At 47.5% G+C, this 18,709-nt stretch overlaps 1 protein-coding gene across 1 annotated transcript in view; it reads right to left on the bottom strand.

The window, feature by feature from the left end:
* Positions 1 to 18,709, bottom strand: part of LOC135826220 (attractin-like protein 1) — a 35,945-nt gene that overhangs the window by 6,768 nt on the left and 10,468 nt on the right. The window contains exons 7-19 of the mRNA XM_065338852.1: positions 17,655 to 17,832; positions 17,241 to 17,413; positions 16,483 to 16,570; positions 14,913 to 14,977; positions 13,897 to 14,037; positions 12,739 to 12,948; positions 11,877 to 12,089; positions 10,040 to 10,258; positions 9,503 to 9,574; positions 8,917 to 8,985; positions 8,418 to 8,511; positions 1,607 to 1,656; positions 122 to 219 (exon numbers count right to left, since the gene is read on the bottom strand). Of these exons, the coding sequence (XP_065194924.1) occupies positions 122 to 219; positions 1,607 to 1,656; positions 8,418 to 8,511; positions 8,917 to 8,985; positions 9,503 to 9,574; positions 10,040 to 10,258; positions 11,877 to 12,089; positions 12,739 to 12,948; positions 13,897 to 14,037; positions 14,913 to 14,977; positions 16,483 to 16,570; positions 17,241 to 17,413; positions 17,655 to 17,832 (1,670 nt within the window). The remainder of the gene's footprint in view (positions 1 to 121; positions 220 to 1,606; positions 1,657 to 8,417; positions 8,512 to 8,916; positions 8,986 to 9,502; positions 9,575 to 10,039; positions 10,259 to 11,876; positions 12,090 to 12,738; positions 12,949 to 13,896; positions 14,038 to 14,912; positions 14,978 to 16,482; positions 16,571 to 17,240; positions 17,414 to 17,654; positions 17,833 to 18,709) is intronic.

Raw genomic sequence — 18,709 nt, 5'->3', positions numbered from 1 at the left:
ACTGCCGTAGTAAGCTACACATGTGGCAATGCCTGCACAGTGCACTGCCGTAGTAAGCTACACATGTGGCAATGCCTGCACAGTGCACTGCCGTGCGCATGCTCTTCTACGAAGTACTTACAACGCCTGGTGAGCAAATGAACTGAGCTCTCCGATTGGGAAACGGGCCGACATTCATTTTCAGGGAATTCACAGCTGTCGTTGTGGTGAAAACATGACCTGTCCAGAGAAAGGCGCAATAAATATTTTAAAAAAAAGAATACATTCAGTTCAGCACTTGGTCAGTGCTGCGAAGAGGGAACAAGACTGCAGCAGCTCTGCATGCACACAAGAAAAGTGTCTGAGTAACTGAGTGTGAATAAGGATGCAGGCGCAGTGAGTTAACATCATGATCATTGATGGAAGACAACAAACATGCTTACACCTAGAACTACAGCCGACTCCTGATACATGTATAACGAACACCATTGTGCAGGAGAATTAGTTCTTTATAGCAGTAGGTGTTGGATATAGCCTAAATGCACCCACACTACAGTAGTATGTAAGCAGCTTGACTTGCACGTGGCCCATGGCCCATGACTGTGCATAATGAGTATGAGTGCACTTGGTTTACATGCGGCCCTTCGAGATATGGTTCATTATAAACGAAAATTGTTCGCTAAAAAGGGTCACTTTTGTATGGGTTCAAACAGGGACATGGACACATGTTTGCTATATCACAAGATTCACTATATGAGAGTTCGTGATAAGTGGAGTCGACTGACAGTCAGTACTGTTCAGTACGTGTAGGCTTCTGCTCATGCTTGAAGCATTGTGCATACTTGTAGGAGTGTACAGGCCGGCACAGTGCTTTCTTCTTGCCACCGGATTACAGTACATGTACTACATTTACAGTAGGCAAGGTTACTATAACAACTAATAATAATAACTTTATTAGGATGACCCAAAGGCTGACCGCCTATCAACTCCCCATAGTGTTCCACCTGCACATAGTGTTTCTGCATTCCGTTTCTCAGCATACAGCTGGTTGAGATGTACATGCATGGTCACTATTCCTACGAGCATGAGTGCAGCCCGATTTTTAAATGTTGTACGCAGTAGGAAACATATCCGGAACACATGACAATATCATTATGAGTTTTCGGCGCCGGAGATCCCATATACAGGGTCGTGCACTCTTGGATGCGTATTTACTAGGGGTGAAAGTTGGCATTGAGATCCCGAGTTCGAGTACTCTGATTTTCTCCGATCGAATATTCGAGTATTCGAGGATTTTTCATCTCCTAAAAATTGCACACCGTGCGCCTTAAAATCACATGATACAACCCTGATTGAACCGAGTGGCAGTAATTTTTCTCTGGTATATTGGTTGCTGGGTCATTTGGGCTCTCTACTCGTGAACAAATGTTCACCACACAGTCTGCACATCAATATCTGCCGACTGCTGCTCTAAAACTGCAGATTTCTGTGGTAAATGCATGTACCGTATGACCGAGTACTCTGATTTATTCCGAGTACGATTATTTCTGAAAAAACCGAGCGAGTACTCGACTATTCGGTATAATTGTTTCACCCCTAGTATTTACTCTTGATCTAACTGACTTACGAAAGCACAATCCTCCATTGCTCCCATTGCCATAGAATAGCTGATCGCACCTGTACATATACACACACATCAAGCACAGAAATCGAATTGGCAAATAATCACATGGCAAGTAGTGCACAAATCCAACTACAAGTCCAACTATCTTTCACCAAGTTCATAGGTGTGCACACACGATTATAATTATCCCCCACCCCCCCAACACACACATGTACGCACGCACGCACGCACACACACACACACACACACACACACACACACACGCACACGTACACACACGCGCTCCCACCCACGCACATGGATGCACACCCACCCAAGCATGCACACCCGCACACACATGGAGGCATACCCACTCATACGCCCCGCTCACACTCGTACCAGGAAGCAAGCAGGTGCACGCATTTCGATTTTCAGGTCAAGATTGGTGAAAGCCTGGGGGATCAGAATCTCAAATTTTAGCTGATTACTCATTAGGTATCACTATAACGGTTCCGAAGATATATGATGACTAGAATGTGCACTACGCCCAAAAAATTAATTTTTGAATAGGTTGCGTACGCATTTTCACAGTTGTATTTCGCTGTTTTTTTTTACATTTCAGCGACTTTTGCTGATTTCCTTAGCCTCAGCCGCTGGTTTTGACCTGTAAAACCATTCCTATGGGCTATGGTGACCGAGCAGGCATGAGCGGCCAGGTACGTAAACTACCGTAAAAATCCGTGCATAGGCCCCGGGCGTATAGAATAGCGGCCTCGATTTCCTGGGCGTATACTTGGAATAAAAATGTTGAAATTCTCCCCTGGCTGGATAGCTGTATCCATTTCATTTTTAGCTGAGCATGCACACTATATACAGGTAAAACCTGCTCCAAAGACCACCTGGACTCAGTGACCACCTGCTGTGGACGACCGTATTTGTCTGGCACCGTCCGTTTCACGTACATTCTGACTCGCATTCAGCGACCACTCGCTCGACGCGACCAGCAACCGGCTTACAACTGGTACTGATCGCCAGTTCAACGACCACTTCACGACTTCAGTACCCCTTAAGTCCAAGAACTGGCAGGGCAAGGTTGGGCTTTTTTTGTACCTTACTTAGCTGTATGGTCTCTCGAATTCAAATAAACAACAACAACGTACAGCTTCTCTCTGGTTCTGGGTTCTTGTGCTGTCTCTCAGTGCCACCACATACATGTACATGTACATGTGCATGTACTTGTACACTACAGTGCACTAGTGATGTACATGTACGACTCCCCCGGTAAGTTATGCACTTCACCAATGCACAGCATGCAGTGCGAGGATTCATTTGATACCAATATCGCCATATAGGGAGATCACCTGCTTTGAAAGACCACCTGTTTATAAGACCACTTTGGGCTGGAACCATGCGTGGTCGCTGAAACCAGGTTTTACCTGTACAGTGTCCCCGCTTCAATGAACCAGAAACAGTGTTTTGGTTCGGAAGAGCAATCCTGAAGCACATCCATCAACATAAAAGTAAGCATTGAGCATCGGTACCTGTACCGGTATTGATTGCCTGGGCGTATACATGGGCATGGGCACTATTTCGAAACAAAAGTGTTGACTTCCCCTGACTGGGCTTGTACACAGAGGGTGGGCGTAATTTCGAGTGGGCGTATACACGGGCTTTTACGGTATGTGGCGGAGCTACAGCATGCCTGGGCTGGGCCGTGCCACTCTGCAAGCTCCAGGTTCAGCAAGCAAAATAAATATTATTCGAATTTGTCACATTTGACAGTTTTCTTCGACATCGTGGCAGTTTTGTTGCAGCTCCGACTCTCTCCGCGTCACAAATGGGTAAGAGGAAGGCCGATAGACCTTTGGCAAAGCGAAAGAAAAGAAAATTCCGCGGAAATCAGTTCCGCTCTGATGCTGCAGATGCCGGGAACTCTGAAACGCTTACTAGAGATTCCTTTGTTAGATCCTGAATTGAACTCCCCCGATCCGTCATTGCTGAAGCTTCGCCGGTTTTCCTTTGTTGAATCTGATGACACAGTTGAGCAGATTGGTGACGATGTGGACGAAGGGGATGGTGATCCAATGTTGGAGGGTAGCAGGATTATCGAGTTGCACGCTCTTGGTACCGAAACCCGATCGAACAGAGCCTCAGGACTGGTCGAGTGCTCGTGTGGAACTGCAGGAGGCAGTCGAGTGTATTTAGTATTTTGTAGTGTTCATTGTGCTGGTTCAAGATACACCAAGTGTAACAGTTTGTAACCATGGCATCCATAAAAATGGATGGTTACTTGAAGGCTTTTCAGGGAAAAGGCGAGGACTTCCAATTGTTTTGGAGGAAGTTTTTAGTTCTGTGCCGACTACAGAAACAGTCCGATGAAGCAGACCGCATGGCATCGTTGCCTTTGTTCTTGGATGGTGATGCCTTCCACCTATATGAGCAGTTGTCTGCTACCGACAAGGCAAGTGAAGCAACTGTAAAGAAGGCCCTGGAGTCTGCATACGCTATGACGCCGGCGGATGCGTTCCGGCAATTTAAAGCGCGGACGCTACGGGATGACGAGCCTGTCGATACTTACGTCACCGACCTGAAGCGTTTATTGGCGCTGTCCGGTCATAAGTGTTCCGATGACAAGGATATGGTGTTGCTAGAGAAACTGCTGGATGGCCTGACATTAGATTATGGACATCAGGTGCGCATGGCGAGTACGGAGAGAGACCTGACTGTAAGTAAATGTGCTGCCAAAGTCCGTGCACTGCGAGCTACGGATGACTCCAGCTAACCTGATAAAATCATCGTGCGTATGTTCGGTCTGCAAGAAAGGGTCATTGTCAATGAGTGAAGTGAGTCGATTCGGTATGGCACCAGAGCTTGCAATCACATGAGGGACTTACGATAGCTTCAGCAGATATTGCCGTCACGACAGATGGAACATAGGTGCGTCGTGGGTATTCATCGCTGTATGGTGTGCAGACCGTCTAAGCCTGGGGCACACATCAGGTTGTGGATGTTGCCATCCTTTCCAAGAATTGTCCACGATGTAAAATCTGGAATGCTGCCTTGTCATCTGGCAAGAAAAGACAGGCTGAGTTTGACAAGTGGACGGAGACGCACCATGGTACAGGTAGCTGTGGCATCAACACGGCCAAGTCAGCGCCTGCTATGGAGTCTGAGGCCGTTGTGTAGCTACGGAACAGATCTGAAGATACTAATCACCTGCGCTACCGAGTCTACATCGGCGATGGAGATAGTAAAGGACATGCAAATGTCGTTGAAGCCAAGCCACCGTACGGAGATGCACCCGTCGTAAAAGAGGGATGCGTGGATCACGTCCAGAAACGCATAGGGAAGGGTCTGCGAGATTCGAAACACAACAGCGGAAAACTGGCCGATGGGAAGACGATTGGTGGAAAGGGACGCCTCACTGACAAACTCATCGATTCGCTACAAGTGATCATATGGGAAAGCGATTCATGAGGATGCTGGTGACCTGACCAAGACGGTGCCGCGCTATTTGGACCTCAGTATGCCATCAGGCATCCAGCCAGGAGAAGCCAATGCACGACTTTTGCCCCTGTTGGCACTGGTCCCCGGTGTGGCTTCCAACGAATGAAAGCTGCTGGTGCTGAGTACAATGCATACCAACATCATGACTCCATTCCACCCACTGTCTTTGCCGCCGTCAAGCCGGTATACTTACGATTGAACGACAAGCAGCTTCTCCAGCGATGTTCCCGGATGGCCACTCAGATCAATGAGTCACTGAATGGCCATACCTGGCACTTTTGCCCGAAAGAATCGTTTTGTGGCCCTGCCACAGTGGAGGCAGCTGTTTACCTGACTGCAGCTGTTTACCTGACTGCAGCTGTCTTCAACCACGGGGGCAAAGCTGTCATCCCAAAGGTGTTGAGCGCAATGCAGTGCAATGCTGGGCACTACACCAGGAAGTCCCTTGCCTTGTCAGATGAGAAGCGACTGTATGATTCTGCCAGGAAGAGCTCTGACAAAGAGAAGAAGGCGAGGAAGAAGCGAAGGGCTGTCAAGAAAGGTTTCATTGATGCAGCAGCTGAAGCTGAAGGAGTAACCTACTGCTCAGGTGGATTTTAGTCTCAGTTTGGATTTGGAGTGCTCTTTGTTGTGCGTTTTTCAGGTGCCGGCTGCACTGTGTCGCAGTGTTTGGTGGGAGAAAGACTGAACTGATATGTACAAGTACTAAGTAGTACATATTATATCTTCAATGTGTTAGGGACTACAATGTGAACCTATTTTGGAGTTGATATCTGGACTTTTATCTCGTATATTGCTACTTTTTTTTCCAGCTGAGCCACCGCGATAACAGCTGTCTGGGTGTGGTTACTTTTATTTGTACTTGTTGGAGCAGGCGCGTGCACCGTATGAGTTTTTTGGTGTCTGGAAACCACCTTTTTTCGGGCAATCTTGCCAAAGGAAAAGCATGCCTACGCTCGTACTGGATTGGTTATCCTGCATACGCGTCGATCGACGGGCAGTTTACAGTACAGTGACTATGTCCTTATTTCGAAGTGAGAGAGAGAGTTGCTTTGCATGCAGTTCGAAATACAATATTCTCTCTTTCTTCAGTGGGGAGTAGCCACAGAGAGATCGATCTCTAGCTCTGGTTCGCTCCTGGATTGGCGATGACGTTCAAGAAATCCGTTTTGTCTCGAAATTTGAGTCAAGCACGCGCGATGCAAGTCAGTTCAAGGATATGATTGACGATATCTCCTTCCAAACTGTTGACTCAAATCAAGATGACAGCCTTTCGTTCTCGCTCATGTGCGCAGCAGAGATGTTCGTCAAAAACGTTGTCGACTGGAAGACGTAAAAATGTGCGTCCATGATCCACTTGCGCTGCTTCAGAACGAAGCGCAGCTCCGGCCGCGACTCAAGGGCTCGGGGCTTCGCTTTTCTCCCGCGAGCTTCCATCGAAGCAAGGTCCATAACTCTTTATTGAAATCATGTGGGACATTGCCAATACATGCCGAAAACTTCGTCATAACAGAAAGAAAGATACGTTGAAAGTAAGCAGTGTTTTGATGAAACAAACATGCCTGCATGGAGTGGATTCGTAAAGTACCATAGACATACTTTAGTAGTGTTATACTTGTAAGCAAGAGTTCATAACCCCCAAGAGTGTGCAACTCCTGATCAGTCCCTGTATGGAAGTCCGCTCGGCGGAATTCCTTCATTGCGTCATTTTTGGTGCAGTGCGATGAGTCACGCCGATGAATTCTTCTAAAATTTACAGTCAAACCAGGATGCTTCCCCAGGGTAAACTGCCTAAACTGCGATTCTAGTCTGAGCCTCAACGGCTCAAGAAGCAAAAGTGAAACAAAGCACACGATCCTAAAGACAAAACTATTTATTTTTTCGATGCAATGGTGACTCTTCATCGCCTTCTTCTTTCACCAGTGCAGTCAGTCTCTTCAAGAACAATTTCTTCCCCAGGCCATCGGCATATTCCCGGTGCTTTCCTCGAAGATGATTTCAAAAGGTTGAGGAACTTGAGAATACGTCGAAGGAGCATTTTTCGGCTGAGTTGCACAGCTATCAGAAAGAAGAAAGATTGTCCTCGACGGCAATGCAATATTTTTAACAGCGTCCTCACTTCTTCCTGTCGCGATGTCGACATGTCCATGGATTCTTGGAGAAAGAGTTTTGTTTTTGAGAAAGTACGACTGGTACATGTACGTACGTCCGAAATGTCTTCAAAAAAAGCTTCGAAAAGTCGAGGCTACAGCCTTGAGTTAGGAGCAGGTTCAGGGTATAGTTTCCAGAAATCGCAAAGAACCTAAATTTACCTCGGATGACAAGCTGCGCATGACGTAATGTAGGAATTTCGCCGAGCGCTGGGTCTATGCCCGTTGCACACTCTTGGGGGTTATGAACTCTTGTTGTAAGTTATAGACTGTAGTGTATACATGTAGCCTGGGCGGCTAGGCCTATAAAACTTTTACGTGTTCAATATGACAAACATGTACAGTGTATATGAGTACATTTTAAATTTGCACCGTCTTTGCAAATACTTTTTGAAGTGCTGGTATGTAAAAGGTAACCCGTACCCGTTTTTTCCTGCTACCGGTTATACATGTACATGTAGATCTACCAACATTTCCATGTAACACCGTCCCCTCCCGAGCCCTCCATTCCTCATTACTCTTATTTCTGTCCTTTCTACCCCTGTACCTGGTGCCCTCTCAGACGCGTTTGTGCCGGCATGATCTGATGATAGCAGTCGGACGAGCCCCGCATCTCATCAGCACCAGTGTTCATTGGTGCCCTGCACCCCTGATCTTGAGTCCCCCCCCCCCCCCCCCCCCCCAGTCTCCTCCCTAGCCCTCGCCGTTATCTCCGACGGGATGTTCGGGGGATGCGCATGCGCATGTGCACAAATACATACTTATACAGTGGGTCTCCAGAAAAAAATTACCAACTCTAGAAACCCCCCTTTCAAGACTCGGTGCACGCCACTGTGGAGTGTTTGCTTTGTTATTTTAGCTTCACTTTGTAGCCGTGGGCCTTGTCCAGCAGCAGTCAATACTGTTTCGGACCTTACTTGATTGCGAAATAGTTGCAATCTGCCACACCATTTTATGCAAGTAAAATGTGCGATACTGCGTTTTTCTATTCCAGATCTGGAATGAAACAATCATGTCATTTTGTGCACTTCGAATCAATCACCACCTTGCCACATATCCCGGGCAAGCATGTACACAATTTGGGGAGAAAAAGAGTGAAAACTGACAAAGTTATGCCAGTTTCCATGTGCATGCATGGTTTACGGAGAGACTGCCACCCTTAATTTTAAGCAACTTACATGCCACAGTTGGGACCGTATGACCCAAAGTCCTCGCATGTACACGTGCCCTTGACATCGTGACATGTTGCTCCATGTCCGTTACATACACACGCTGCAAGTGGCAGACAACGCAAACACAACACACTCTGACTCATGTTCTCAAAGCTCATAGAAACACGTTTTTAATTTTTTTTGCAAAAGGTACATGTAGCACTGATAAGCTTGAAGAAAAGGACAAACAAAAAAAATGAAATCCCTACACCTTTTTTTTAACAGTGGCCCCAATGCTCTGTTGTCCTGTATTAGTGTCTGGCAACTGATTTTGAAAAAAACGTGACTTCATCATTTTGCACCATTTACTAACGGCTGAATCTCATGACATCTACTTGCACAGTGAAAAAATCAACAACAACAACAACAACAACAACAACAACAACAACAGCAGCAGCAGCGGTGGCGACAGCAGCAGCAGCGGTGGCGACAGCAGCAGAAACCGAAGAAGCATGATAAGGCTTACGTCGACAAGCTCCATCGGCACGGTCAGGACGACCAAACATACCAGAACGGCATCGTTCACAGTGCTTCCCTACACATGCACATGCACAGGCATAAACATAAACACAGACACAAACACACACATACACACACACACATACACACACACACATACACACACACGCATACACACACACACATTTCCCGGTTATTTCTCCTGCGCAACCCTGGTTGTATCTGAGCTCCACACATAAATACTCGAGAGGAAGCTAACCCACTGCAAGTGGTGGACAGTGGCACATGTAGCAATGCCAATATCCGCTAATTTGTCCTGGACGCTGCACCACAATACCGGAGCCCAAACAACTACTACTGACTGAACAGTGCACACAGAGGCCTCGACCCCGGGTAGGCAGAGCGCACCCCAGGCAGGCAGAGAGCTGTGGGTAAGAGTCCAGAGGCAGAACTCAAAAGTGTAAGCTCCTCTCAACGAGCACGTACGCATACATATATACCCACCCACACCATGCCCCCCCCACATCCACACCCAACACCCACACCAGTATCCTATACACCGGTATTCATTGCACTGCATAGAATTATCTTACCTGTAGTCATTTCGGAGCAGTTTGTACAGGTGTCAGACATATTGCAAGTTGAGCGTCCATTACACTGACACACTGCATAAAATATAAAAAATAAACCATACACATGCACACAGTCATCTACAAACGAAAACGAAAACAATACACAACTGAGCTTCACCTTCTGCAAGACAAGGCCCAGTAGCTCCGACACCTACGCACACTAGTAGAGCGAGGAATACTGGGAGTTTGCTTAGTTTGCTTACCAGCTACGATGATGCTTAGCCACTTGATGCACTTTGAATTAGTATTTTCAAGTTGATAAGTTCCCATGCGGTGGTCTCTGGCTTTAATACTTAAGACTTTACACATCCGTAGCTACCAAACAATAACCCTGGTTGAACTCCAGTGTGTACCGCGCACTCAGTCATCATCAATATAGAAAACCTGCTTATCAACCCAGAGATATTTGATTGACCGCAGCGGCAGCAGCAGCAGAGACAGCAGCAGAGACGGCAGCATCAGCAGCATGGCGAGTGGCATTGGGTACGAGCAACTTACGGGGACACTGCGTATAGCTCCAATTTCCTGCAGCACACTGAGGTTGTGCAAGGCTGGTGTTAGCTGGTGACAGCCATGAAGTGCTGTTGACCAATACAGGACCAAGTGCACCGCCAGCACTGCACCTGCCAGAGCCCGTGCCCGAGCCATCTTCACACCAACCGCAGCCCGGTGCTTCCAGACAAAGCGAGCAGTTATGGTATGATGAGCACCGATCCACTGGAAGTTAAGCACCAATACAAACGCCACACCAGGAAAAAGACATTGGTGTCAGGCAATGTAATCTATCCTATTGACAAAAACAAGATCAAGAACAAGCACACTCTCAAGCAGCATCTTGGCTACCTCATTCCGCACAACGGCAGGAACGGACTTGCTAATTCTACAACTCTTGCACCCCCCCCCCCCCCCACACACACACACTATTTAGCCTGGTCTACACCACACAGCTACTAGAAGTGGCCTTTCTTGGCCAGGGAATCCTTACTTCTCGGTCTTTTTAATTTTTTTCCCCCGCACACACATCACACCACATACTCCAGTATGCAAGGTTACGAGAGCAGAACTTCCGACAAGACACTCACACACATCAAGGGGCACATATTCATACTGTTTAAAATAGTATATTTAGGCCAAAACAAAAAATAGGCTTGTTTCCGGTCGGCAACCCCTAAAAAAGGAGACTCGGTCGGCCGGATTGAAACTTTTTTTGGATACTTTTTTTTGGTTCCTCAATCGTTGTGGTATTGATGGACAAGAGCACCTACACATGTACATTGTACCTAATATCATGGCAAGGATCAATGTCAAAGTTGACTGACTCACTGTTCTTGTACAGCATGTGGTGTATTCCTGTTTTCGTACATCCTGAGAAATCAAGCAAACAGTTAGAGTCCTTCCAGCTCCGTTATTCTAGCTCGTATCGACCCTGGAGGTTTTCGAGCTGACAGCTGAGAATCTCTGCTACCTCGTAGGTGTTTCGATTGTGGAATTCGGTTGAGATTTGACTGAGTTATGACTCGTTGAGTGCACTTGCACACATGGCATTGCCACCGTTTGTATACATTTGGGACCAAAAAAAGTTTCAGAATTTGGGAAAAAGTGGCCCGGTCGGCCGACCGGAAACAAGGTCATAATTTGTTTTGGCCTTACATTCCTGACCGGTTTCTGCCGTTAGAATGCTTCATACGGCAGAGAATTTCGCTCTGCATTTTGGTTGGGTCCAGAAATTTCTGGAACCAACCAAAATTATTTGTATCCCTAGCATACGGTTCACGAACTTGTGAACTGTAACATTTTCACGCATTAAACTCATTGCAGCTTTTTCTGTACTCAGCCTGTAATGTCTACTGTCTACTGTGTATGATAAGCTAGTGCTGTATCACTTTCCTTTCAGCCTCTGATGAAGCATTCTAACTGCAGAAACCGGTCAGGAATGTAAATATACAATTTTAAAACAGTATGAATATGTGCCCCTTGATGCGTGTGAGTGTCTTGTCGGAAGTTCTGCTCTCGTAACCTTATGCATACCACTGCACCGTATGGGACACACACACACACACATGCGCGCGCACGCACACACACAAACACGCACGCACGCACACGCACACACACACACATGCACACACACACACACACACACCACACACATGCGCGCACACAAACACACACACACACACACACACACACACACACACGTGCGTGCACACACACACACACACACCACACACACACCACACACACATGCGCACGCACACACACACACACGTGCGTGCGTGCACACACACACATGCACACACGCAACGTAAAGCACCAAGTCCATCACGAGTATTCTCACTTGCACAAACGCCTCCCGGTGCAGAGCTTTCAGTCAGCCATCGTAAACACTGGCTATACGGGTACCGGCCTTCATACTCAGTCGTGGAGATACATGAGCGGAGGCTAGGGCACCAAACGCAGCCATTTTCTCTATTTTCAACGCACTTGTCACACGAACTATAATTGTGACATGCCTGCGATTTACAGAGTAAATGGGTGAGATTCTGGGACACTGCACAAACAACAAATGGCAGAGATAGGACATGTGAAACATTCCATCTGTCAACTGTGAGAATAAAGATTAGAAACTAGCTATCGGCTAGATCCCGGAAGAGCAGCAATGGCCAGAAGTAGAGAACACAATACACATGCATGAACAATGAAAACACATGCACAGTCACACAATGTACACACAGTGCACATGCACAGTCACACAATGTACACACAGTGCACATGCACAGTCACACAGTGTACACACAGTGAACACGCATGCACAGTCACACAATGTACACACAGTGAACACGCATGCACAGTCACACAATGTACACACAGTGAACACCCATGCACAGTCACACAATGTACACACAGTGAACATGCATGAACAGTGTGTTTCAGCGCCATGGACATGCGTCTGCGAGGCTCCCGTCGCCGTCTAATGGGACTCTCCGTACATGACGGTGCCGGCATTGGAATCGGTCATTGAGTCATGTTCTCGTTCTGTTTTTCTGTACACAGTGCACTGTGACATGGAGTGTGTGCGTGCCGTAGTTTCCAAAAGCTGTTCATACACCCACACGCACAAGTACAAGTACAAGTGCACAAGCCACACTACAGTTTTGTTTTTTTTTAGCAACAAAGAGATTTCCAAAAATAGGACATACCTCCGCCGCATGCATTATTTTTAGTAAAGGTTCTACTAAGCTGCTGACAAACGGTACAGAATGTACTCTTGAGAGGATCTTCAGCTGGTAGCGGGCATTTGGTCCCCCCGCCACCATCCGTTAGGTTGGTGGGAAGGCACACTCCATTCCAAAAGGAACAGCCAGAAAACTTCTTGCAGTTGGCACATGTAGACAGTCTGGGACAGGTATCTGTGATGGAAGCACAGTAGCAACAGCAACCACCCCAACAAGCACCACCAGCACCACCGGCGGAATCACCACCACCCAGCAGCACCACCGGCAGAAGAAGAGAATCACCACCACCCAGCAGCAGCAGCAGCAGCACAGAGGGGAAGAAAGTAAAGAGAACAGTGAGAGAAAGCAATCCAAGAGAACGCAATATTGCTAAGCTATTGATGAGAGGTAAATACTGGCAGTCACTGGTACCAGTGAGGCATTGGCGTTCTGAAAATCCAACAGACTCTTAGGCCGCAACCACACTACGTAAAAATCACAGTACAAAATTTCGTGCATATCTCAGTACAAGTCGGTGCGCAACCACACTACACTTTTCGTACTGCATAGATGACATTTTCACGCGACCAGCACGTGACGCCGTACCATATCGTATGCCATGCGCTGGAAAAGACCGGGAAATTCAAAAACAATGCTGATGCTAATGCTATACGTACGACGACCAGGTACAAAAAAAGTTGTACAGAGGAGATGGAGTGCGAAAACGACAAATGTGGCTTTCTACAGGGGTGCGCCGGTTGCTGAAAACCTACAAAGCGCATTTTGCATTTCGCGCGTGTCGCCATGACGATTTCTACTGTAATGCCGTTTGTACGTGATTTTGTACCTAGTGTGGTTGCAGCCTTAGGTGCACTTCTTGAATGCGCTATAGAAATTGCACAAAAAGAGTGAATGTGTACAATGCAGCTAATCACGAGAGAGAGAGAGAGAGAGAGAGAGAGAGAGAGAGAGAGAGAGAGAGAGAGAGAGAGAGAGAGAGAGAGAGAGAGAGAGAGAGAGAGAGAGAGAGAGAGAGAGAGAGAGAGAGAGAGAGAGAGAGAAAAAGAGAGAGAAAGAGAGAGAAAGAGAGAGAGTTGATATTCTGCTGCATGCTGGCATACAGAGAAGCTACTTCCTCCTTACCTTTACATACAGCCAAGTCTACTACTGGAGACGTGTGTTGCAGTGCAGCCGGGACACAAGTGCCACTATCCACCAGCCACATACATCCAAGTGATGTATAGTTGAGACAGAGAGTCTTGTTCGTGATCTGATCGCACCGAGCTAAAAAATGCACAGAAAAAATCAGAACAAGAACACAAGCTTAACTTGAAATACGACGAAACTTCAATGCTCCACTCAGTTCCAAACTAGCTTCTAATGGCGAGCAAACTACGTCTTGCCAGTGTACTCACACGAGTAAGTCACATTAACGAACAATTCTCCAACCTCACATCAAGTGGTTGATAAATATGGTGGTAAAGACACACCTGGCAATATGGCGGTAAATACACGCCTGCCCATACACGCTCTCTAGGCTGCAAAGTTCTGGCACAGAGCTCTCCTTCTCACCACCACCACCATCAGTTCACGCCTGGCGCCTAGTCGATGCATGGTTGGCGGCATCCGACATAGCAGGCTGGTACATCAAGTCGCACATGGTGGTGGTGGTGAGAAGGAGAGCTCTGTGCCAGAACTTTGCAGCCTAGAGAGCGTGTGTGGGCAGGCATGTATTTACCGCCATATTGCCAGATGTGTCTTTACCACCATAATATTTATCAACCATAAGTACAGCTGCAGTGGTGTCTTCAACTTCATTCTCACATCAAGTGGACTGTAAATCAACAAACTTTCAGCGCACTGAAAGCCGAGGCAGTTGCAACTGCTTGGTGTCACTGCTATTCGTTCAATACAGAAAGCCATCCATCTACAATGTACATGGCTGCAGGGTGATGGACAGGGATCACAAGACCAGGACCAGGACAACAAGACCAGGACCAGGACAACAAGACCAGGACCAGGACAACAAGACCAGGACCAGGACAACAAGACTAGGATCATGATACACATCATACAGCGCAGCCAGCCAGACGTGATGATCAACTTGCAACTACGCTATTACTAAGACCAGACAGATCACATGCAGCATATGCACGTACCAAACACGTAGCGTACGAGGTCGTTGCGATATGTTCCGTCGTACCCGCCAAATATCCACATTGCTCTGCAAACGCCACAGGTACACACAAATAGGCACAAAGCAGGCAAACACACACCAATTAAGGGACCAAGATGCATGAACTGACATTCGCAGTTGTCTCCTTATCCCCTTCCTGCATCCCACTCGGGAAAGCTTGGCAGTAGCAGCTCTTCCCAGAATTTACAGATCCGTTCCGACATTCACTCGTTTCTACTCGGCATGGATTGGACAAGTTCAGCGTACCTGCTGGATAGTGTGAGGTTGTGTTACTGATACCACACACTACAGTACATGGAATCAATTACAGCTGTATGTGTAGTGCATATAGTGAATAGATACGTCAAAGCCACAGAGCTTAGTAAGTTACAGCATTTTTTTCCAATTGGATTCTCTCTCTCTCTCTCTCTTCCATATGTACCGGTATGTCAGAGGCATGCAGGCGGAATCAAGGTTGATAGTGGGAAGGACGGTTCTACTACATGTAGTAAACACTCGCGTTAAGAAGTACAGAAATCAAAAGAGGATGCGGGGTCATTTAAGACTAAACATGCTCAAGTGGATGAGACGGCAGAGGTTGGAACAAGCAAACAGTGGCATTGGTGCCAGCCGGCACTGGCATGCACACTGGCATGTATCACAAGTTGATGCACACTGTCCTCGTAACTCATTACCAAAGGACTATTCATGACTACAGAGGTAAGAGCTAACCCCCTCTACACACCACACACACACACACACACACACACACACACACACACACACACACACACACACACACACACACACACACACACACACACACACACACACACACACACACACACACACACACAAACACACACACACACTTGTTGTACTTGTTGCTCACTGCCAAAACTGGTCACGTGGGTCTCCCCGGGAGAGGGGAGAGAGACTCAAGAGGAATCTTGGAAAAATGACTCAATTGGCTATTGAACCGCCCAACGACCGACACCCCCTGAAATCCCCAAAACTCTGGGTGGACTTGAAAATGATCCCACTTATGGGCTCACCACACCTCAGCAAGTGGGTGAGGACAAGGTGCAGAAAAAGGATTGACGGCATCAGGGTATCCGTCCCGGGATCCAACTGCAGTTACCCCTGCCCCCAGTGAAGGTAATACTTGCAACTAGTGTGGGTGGCTAAATCAGAGTGGATCTGATATAAGCTTCACTAGCACCGTTGATTACACAAGAGTTAATCTAGCCAGAAGCAGTCCATGGTTAACAGGTATGTATACTTCAAACAGAAAGTATATGAACCCTGGAACCAACAAAGGTGGCAGGTACAACATTACACCTTCAAGTAGCCGAGCCCGTTGGCAACAGATCCAACACAATCAGGCATAAGTGTACCCACCAACCGAACTAGCTGGCGCGCACACACACACACACACACACACACACACACACACACACACACATACACATGCACACACACACACACACACACACACACACACACACACACACACACACACACACACACACACAACTGAAAACAGCACGCACCCATTGGCTGACACGGCTGTGTGGCCAAATCGGGCCAAGCTGACAGCACCCATGTCCGGTGCAACAGTGGGAATCCAAACCATGCACGCTGATAGAAGACAGAAGACCACACCGCAAAGGGACAAGAGTAGAGAACAAGAGTTCAAGTCACAAAACAGTTTTTGAAGAGAAGGGTCAAAGGAGTCGAAAGGACACACATCCCCCCCCCCCCCCCCCACACACACACACATACAGACGTGTGTGCGCGCACACACACACACACACACACACACACACACACACGCGCGCGCGCACGCACGCATGCATGCATGCACACACCACCACCACCACCACCACCACCCACCCAACCACCCACGCACGCACGCACGCACACATACACACACACACACACACACACACACACACACACACACACACACACACACACACACACACCCCATGAGCAATAGTGTGTTGGAGATGAGAATGATCATTGGTAAAACAGGATTGAATAGTACCGAGGGTCATGTCTGGAGATGTAGTGGAGACGTAGTGGTATTCTAATGTGCACATGCATGCGTGCACACACACGTGCACACACACGTACACATACACGTACACACACACACACACACACACACATATGCATGCGTGCACACACAAACACATGCATGTATGCACTCACAAACACACATGCATGCATGCACACACAACACGCACACATGCGTCCACAGTCAGCAACTTCAAGCACAATCACCGCCCACAACTACAATACTTACTCAGGTCAACAATCCACAGGGAGTTACTGTGACACAGCGAGCCACGCACTCTTCCATCGTCTAGGTACTGACAACCGCCCATCAGCAACATCAAATCACCGCCTGTTGACGATGGACCGAGCACAGCGCTGTGCAGTGCACTATGAGGCCAGTTATCAGCCTCGTAGGTTTTCCTGTTACATGAAGAAAAAAAACACCACAAGCCCGTACACGCGGATACATGTATACACAGGTGCTGTCCAGCACTGCCCACCAGCAAAACGTTTTTTCTGCAATAGCTCACATTCCATGGACAAGTCAGTGGGAAAACTCGCCTTTTCCAGGCTTTCTCACCTTTACCATCACACTACATCTGCATACCAGGTTGTTCAGACAACAATACAACGCATAAAGCAATTCAGAAAAAATCCCTACCATTCATAGTGGAACGGATCAAACGTGTAGAGTCTCCGGAGTCGTGCGGCCAACAAAAAGCCGCCATAGACCATGACCAAGTGGCTTTTTGTACTGTAGACTGCACTATGGCCAGACACGGGCTTAGGGTAGATAGCAGTAGATGAAGCAGCTATCACCAGACGCCACACGTTCGTACCTGATCAGAGAGAAGTATCGCAGAGGAACGGGTAAATGAGAACGGTGCCTCTGGAACAGGTGGATAGCATGCCACAGTAACGTGGCTAATATACAAGGCCACACGTCACAACTCAGCACGTACCCTTTTCCCACGCATGATTCACAAGATACAAGTCAGCGTGTACCCCTCATCCATGCCTCATTCACAAGATACAAGTCAGCGTGTGCCTCTCATCCATGCATGATTTACAAGATACAAGTCAGCGTGTAGAGGGGACGGTTTCAAATAGGAACGGTTTGACAGCAAAATCGTGTAGACCCAAACCGACCATCAGCGGGGATTGTTCACTCGAAATTAGTAAAGACGAAATATGTTTGTGGAAGGAAACTGGCATGTTGAAGTTTACCCTGAGGCCAGAGTCGATCGAACTGAGACACTCCTTTGTGTTGGCCCGTTGCCTCCAAGTTGCCCGATTTTTCGTTTCAAATCAGAGGTGGCTCCAAACCGGAAAGGTTTTGGAGTGCACGTCAAATTCACTCTGAGTTCTGAAATTAGGTAATTGCTATCGCTCCACGGCGGCCCGTACAGAGCAACAATAAGCCCAGTGTGTGCTTCCATCAGTTTTCATTGGTATACGGTACTTTATTGGCGAGAGGCGAGCCGCTGTTTACCTGCGACAAGTTGATTTTTCGAAAGACGTACAAGTAAAACTCAAGTCGCAGTGTGAAGCAACACGTCAAAAACGCACCTGCTTGGAATGGCGCTTCTGGTCATCGCAGCGCCATGACATTTTGGCTCGGAGTAAAACACACCGTAGTCTCACTGTGACATATGTTTTCTAATCAAATACCAAGGGAGAAAGTGAATATTGAAACCTTTCCGCCGAAGTTTCCGG

The sequence above is a fragment of the Sycon ciliatum genome, chromosome 1 (assembly GCF_964019385.1).
Source record: "Sycon ciliatum chromosome 1, ocSycCili1.1, whole genome shotgun sequence".
In the NCBI taxonomy this organism is placed as follows: Eukaryota; Metazoa; Porifera; class Calcarea; order Leucosolenida; family Sycettidae; genus Sycon; species Sycon ciliatum.
The sequence above is the reverse complement of the archived record's forward strand: the minus strand, read 5'-3'. Positions and strand labels throughout refer to the sequence as shown.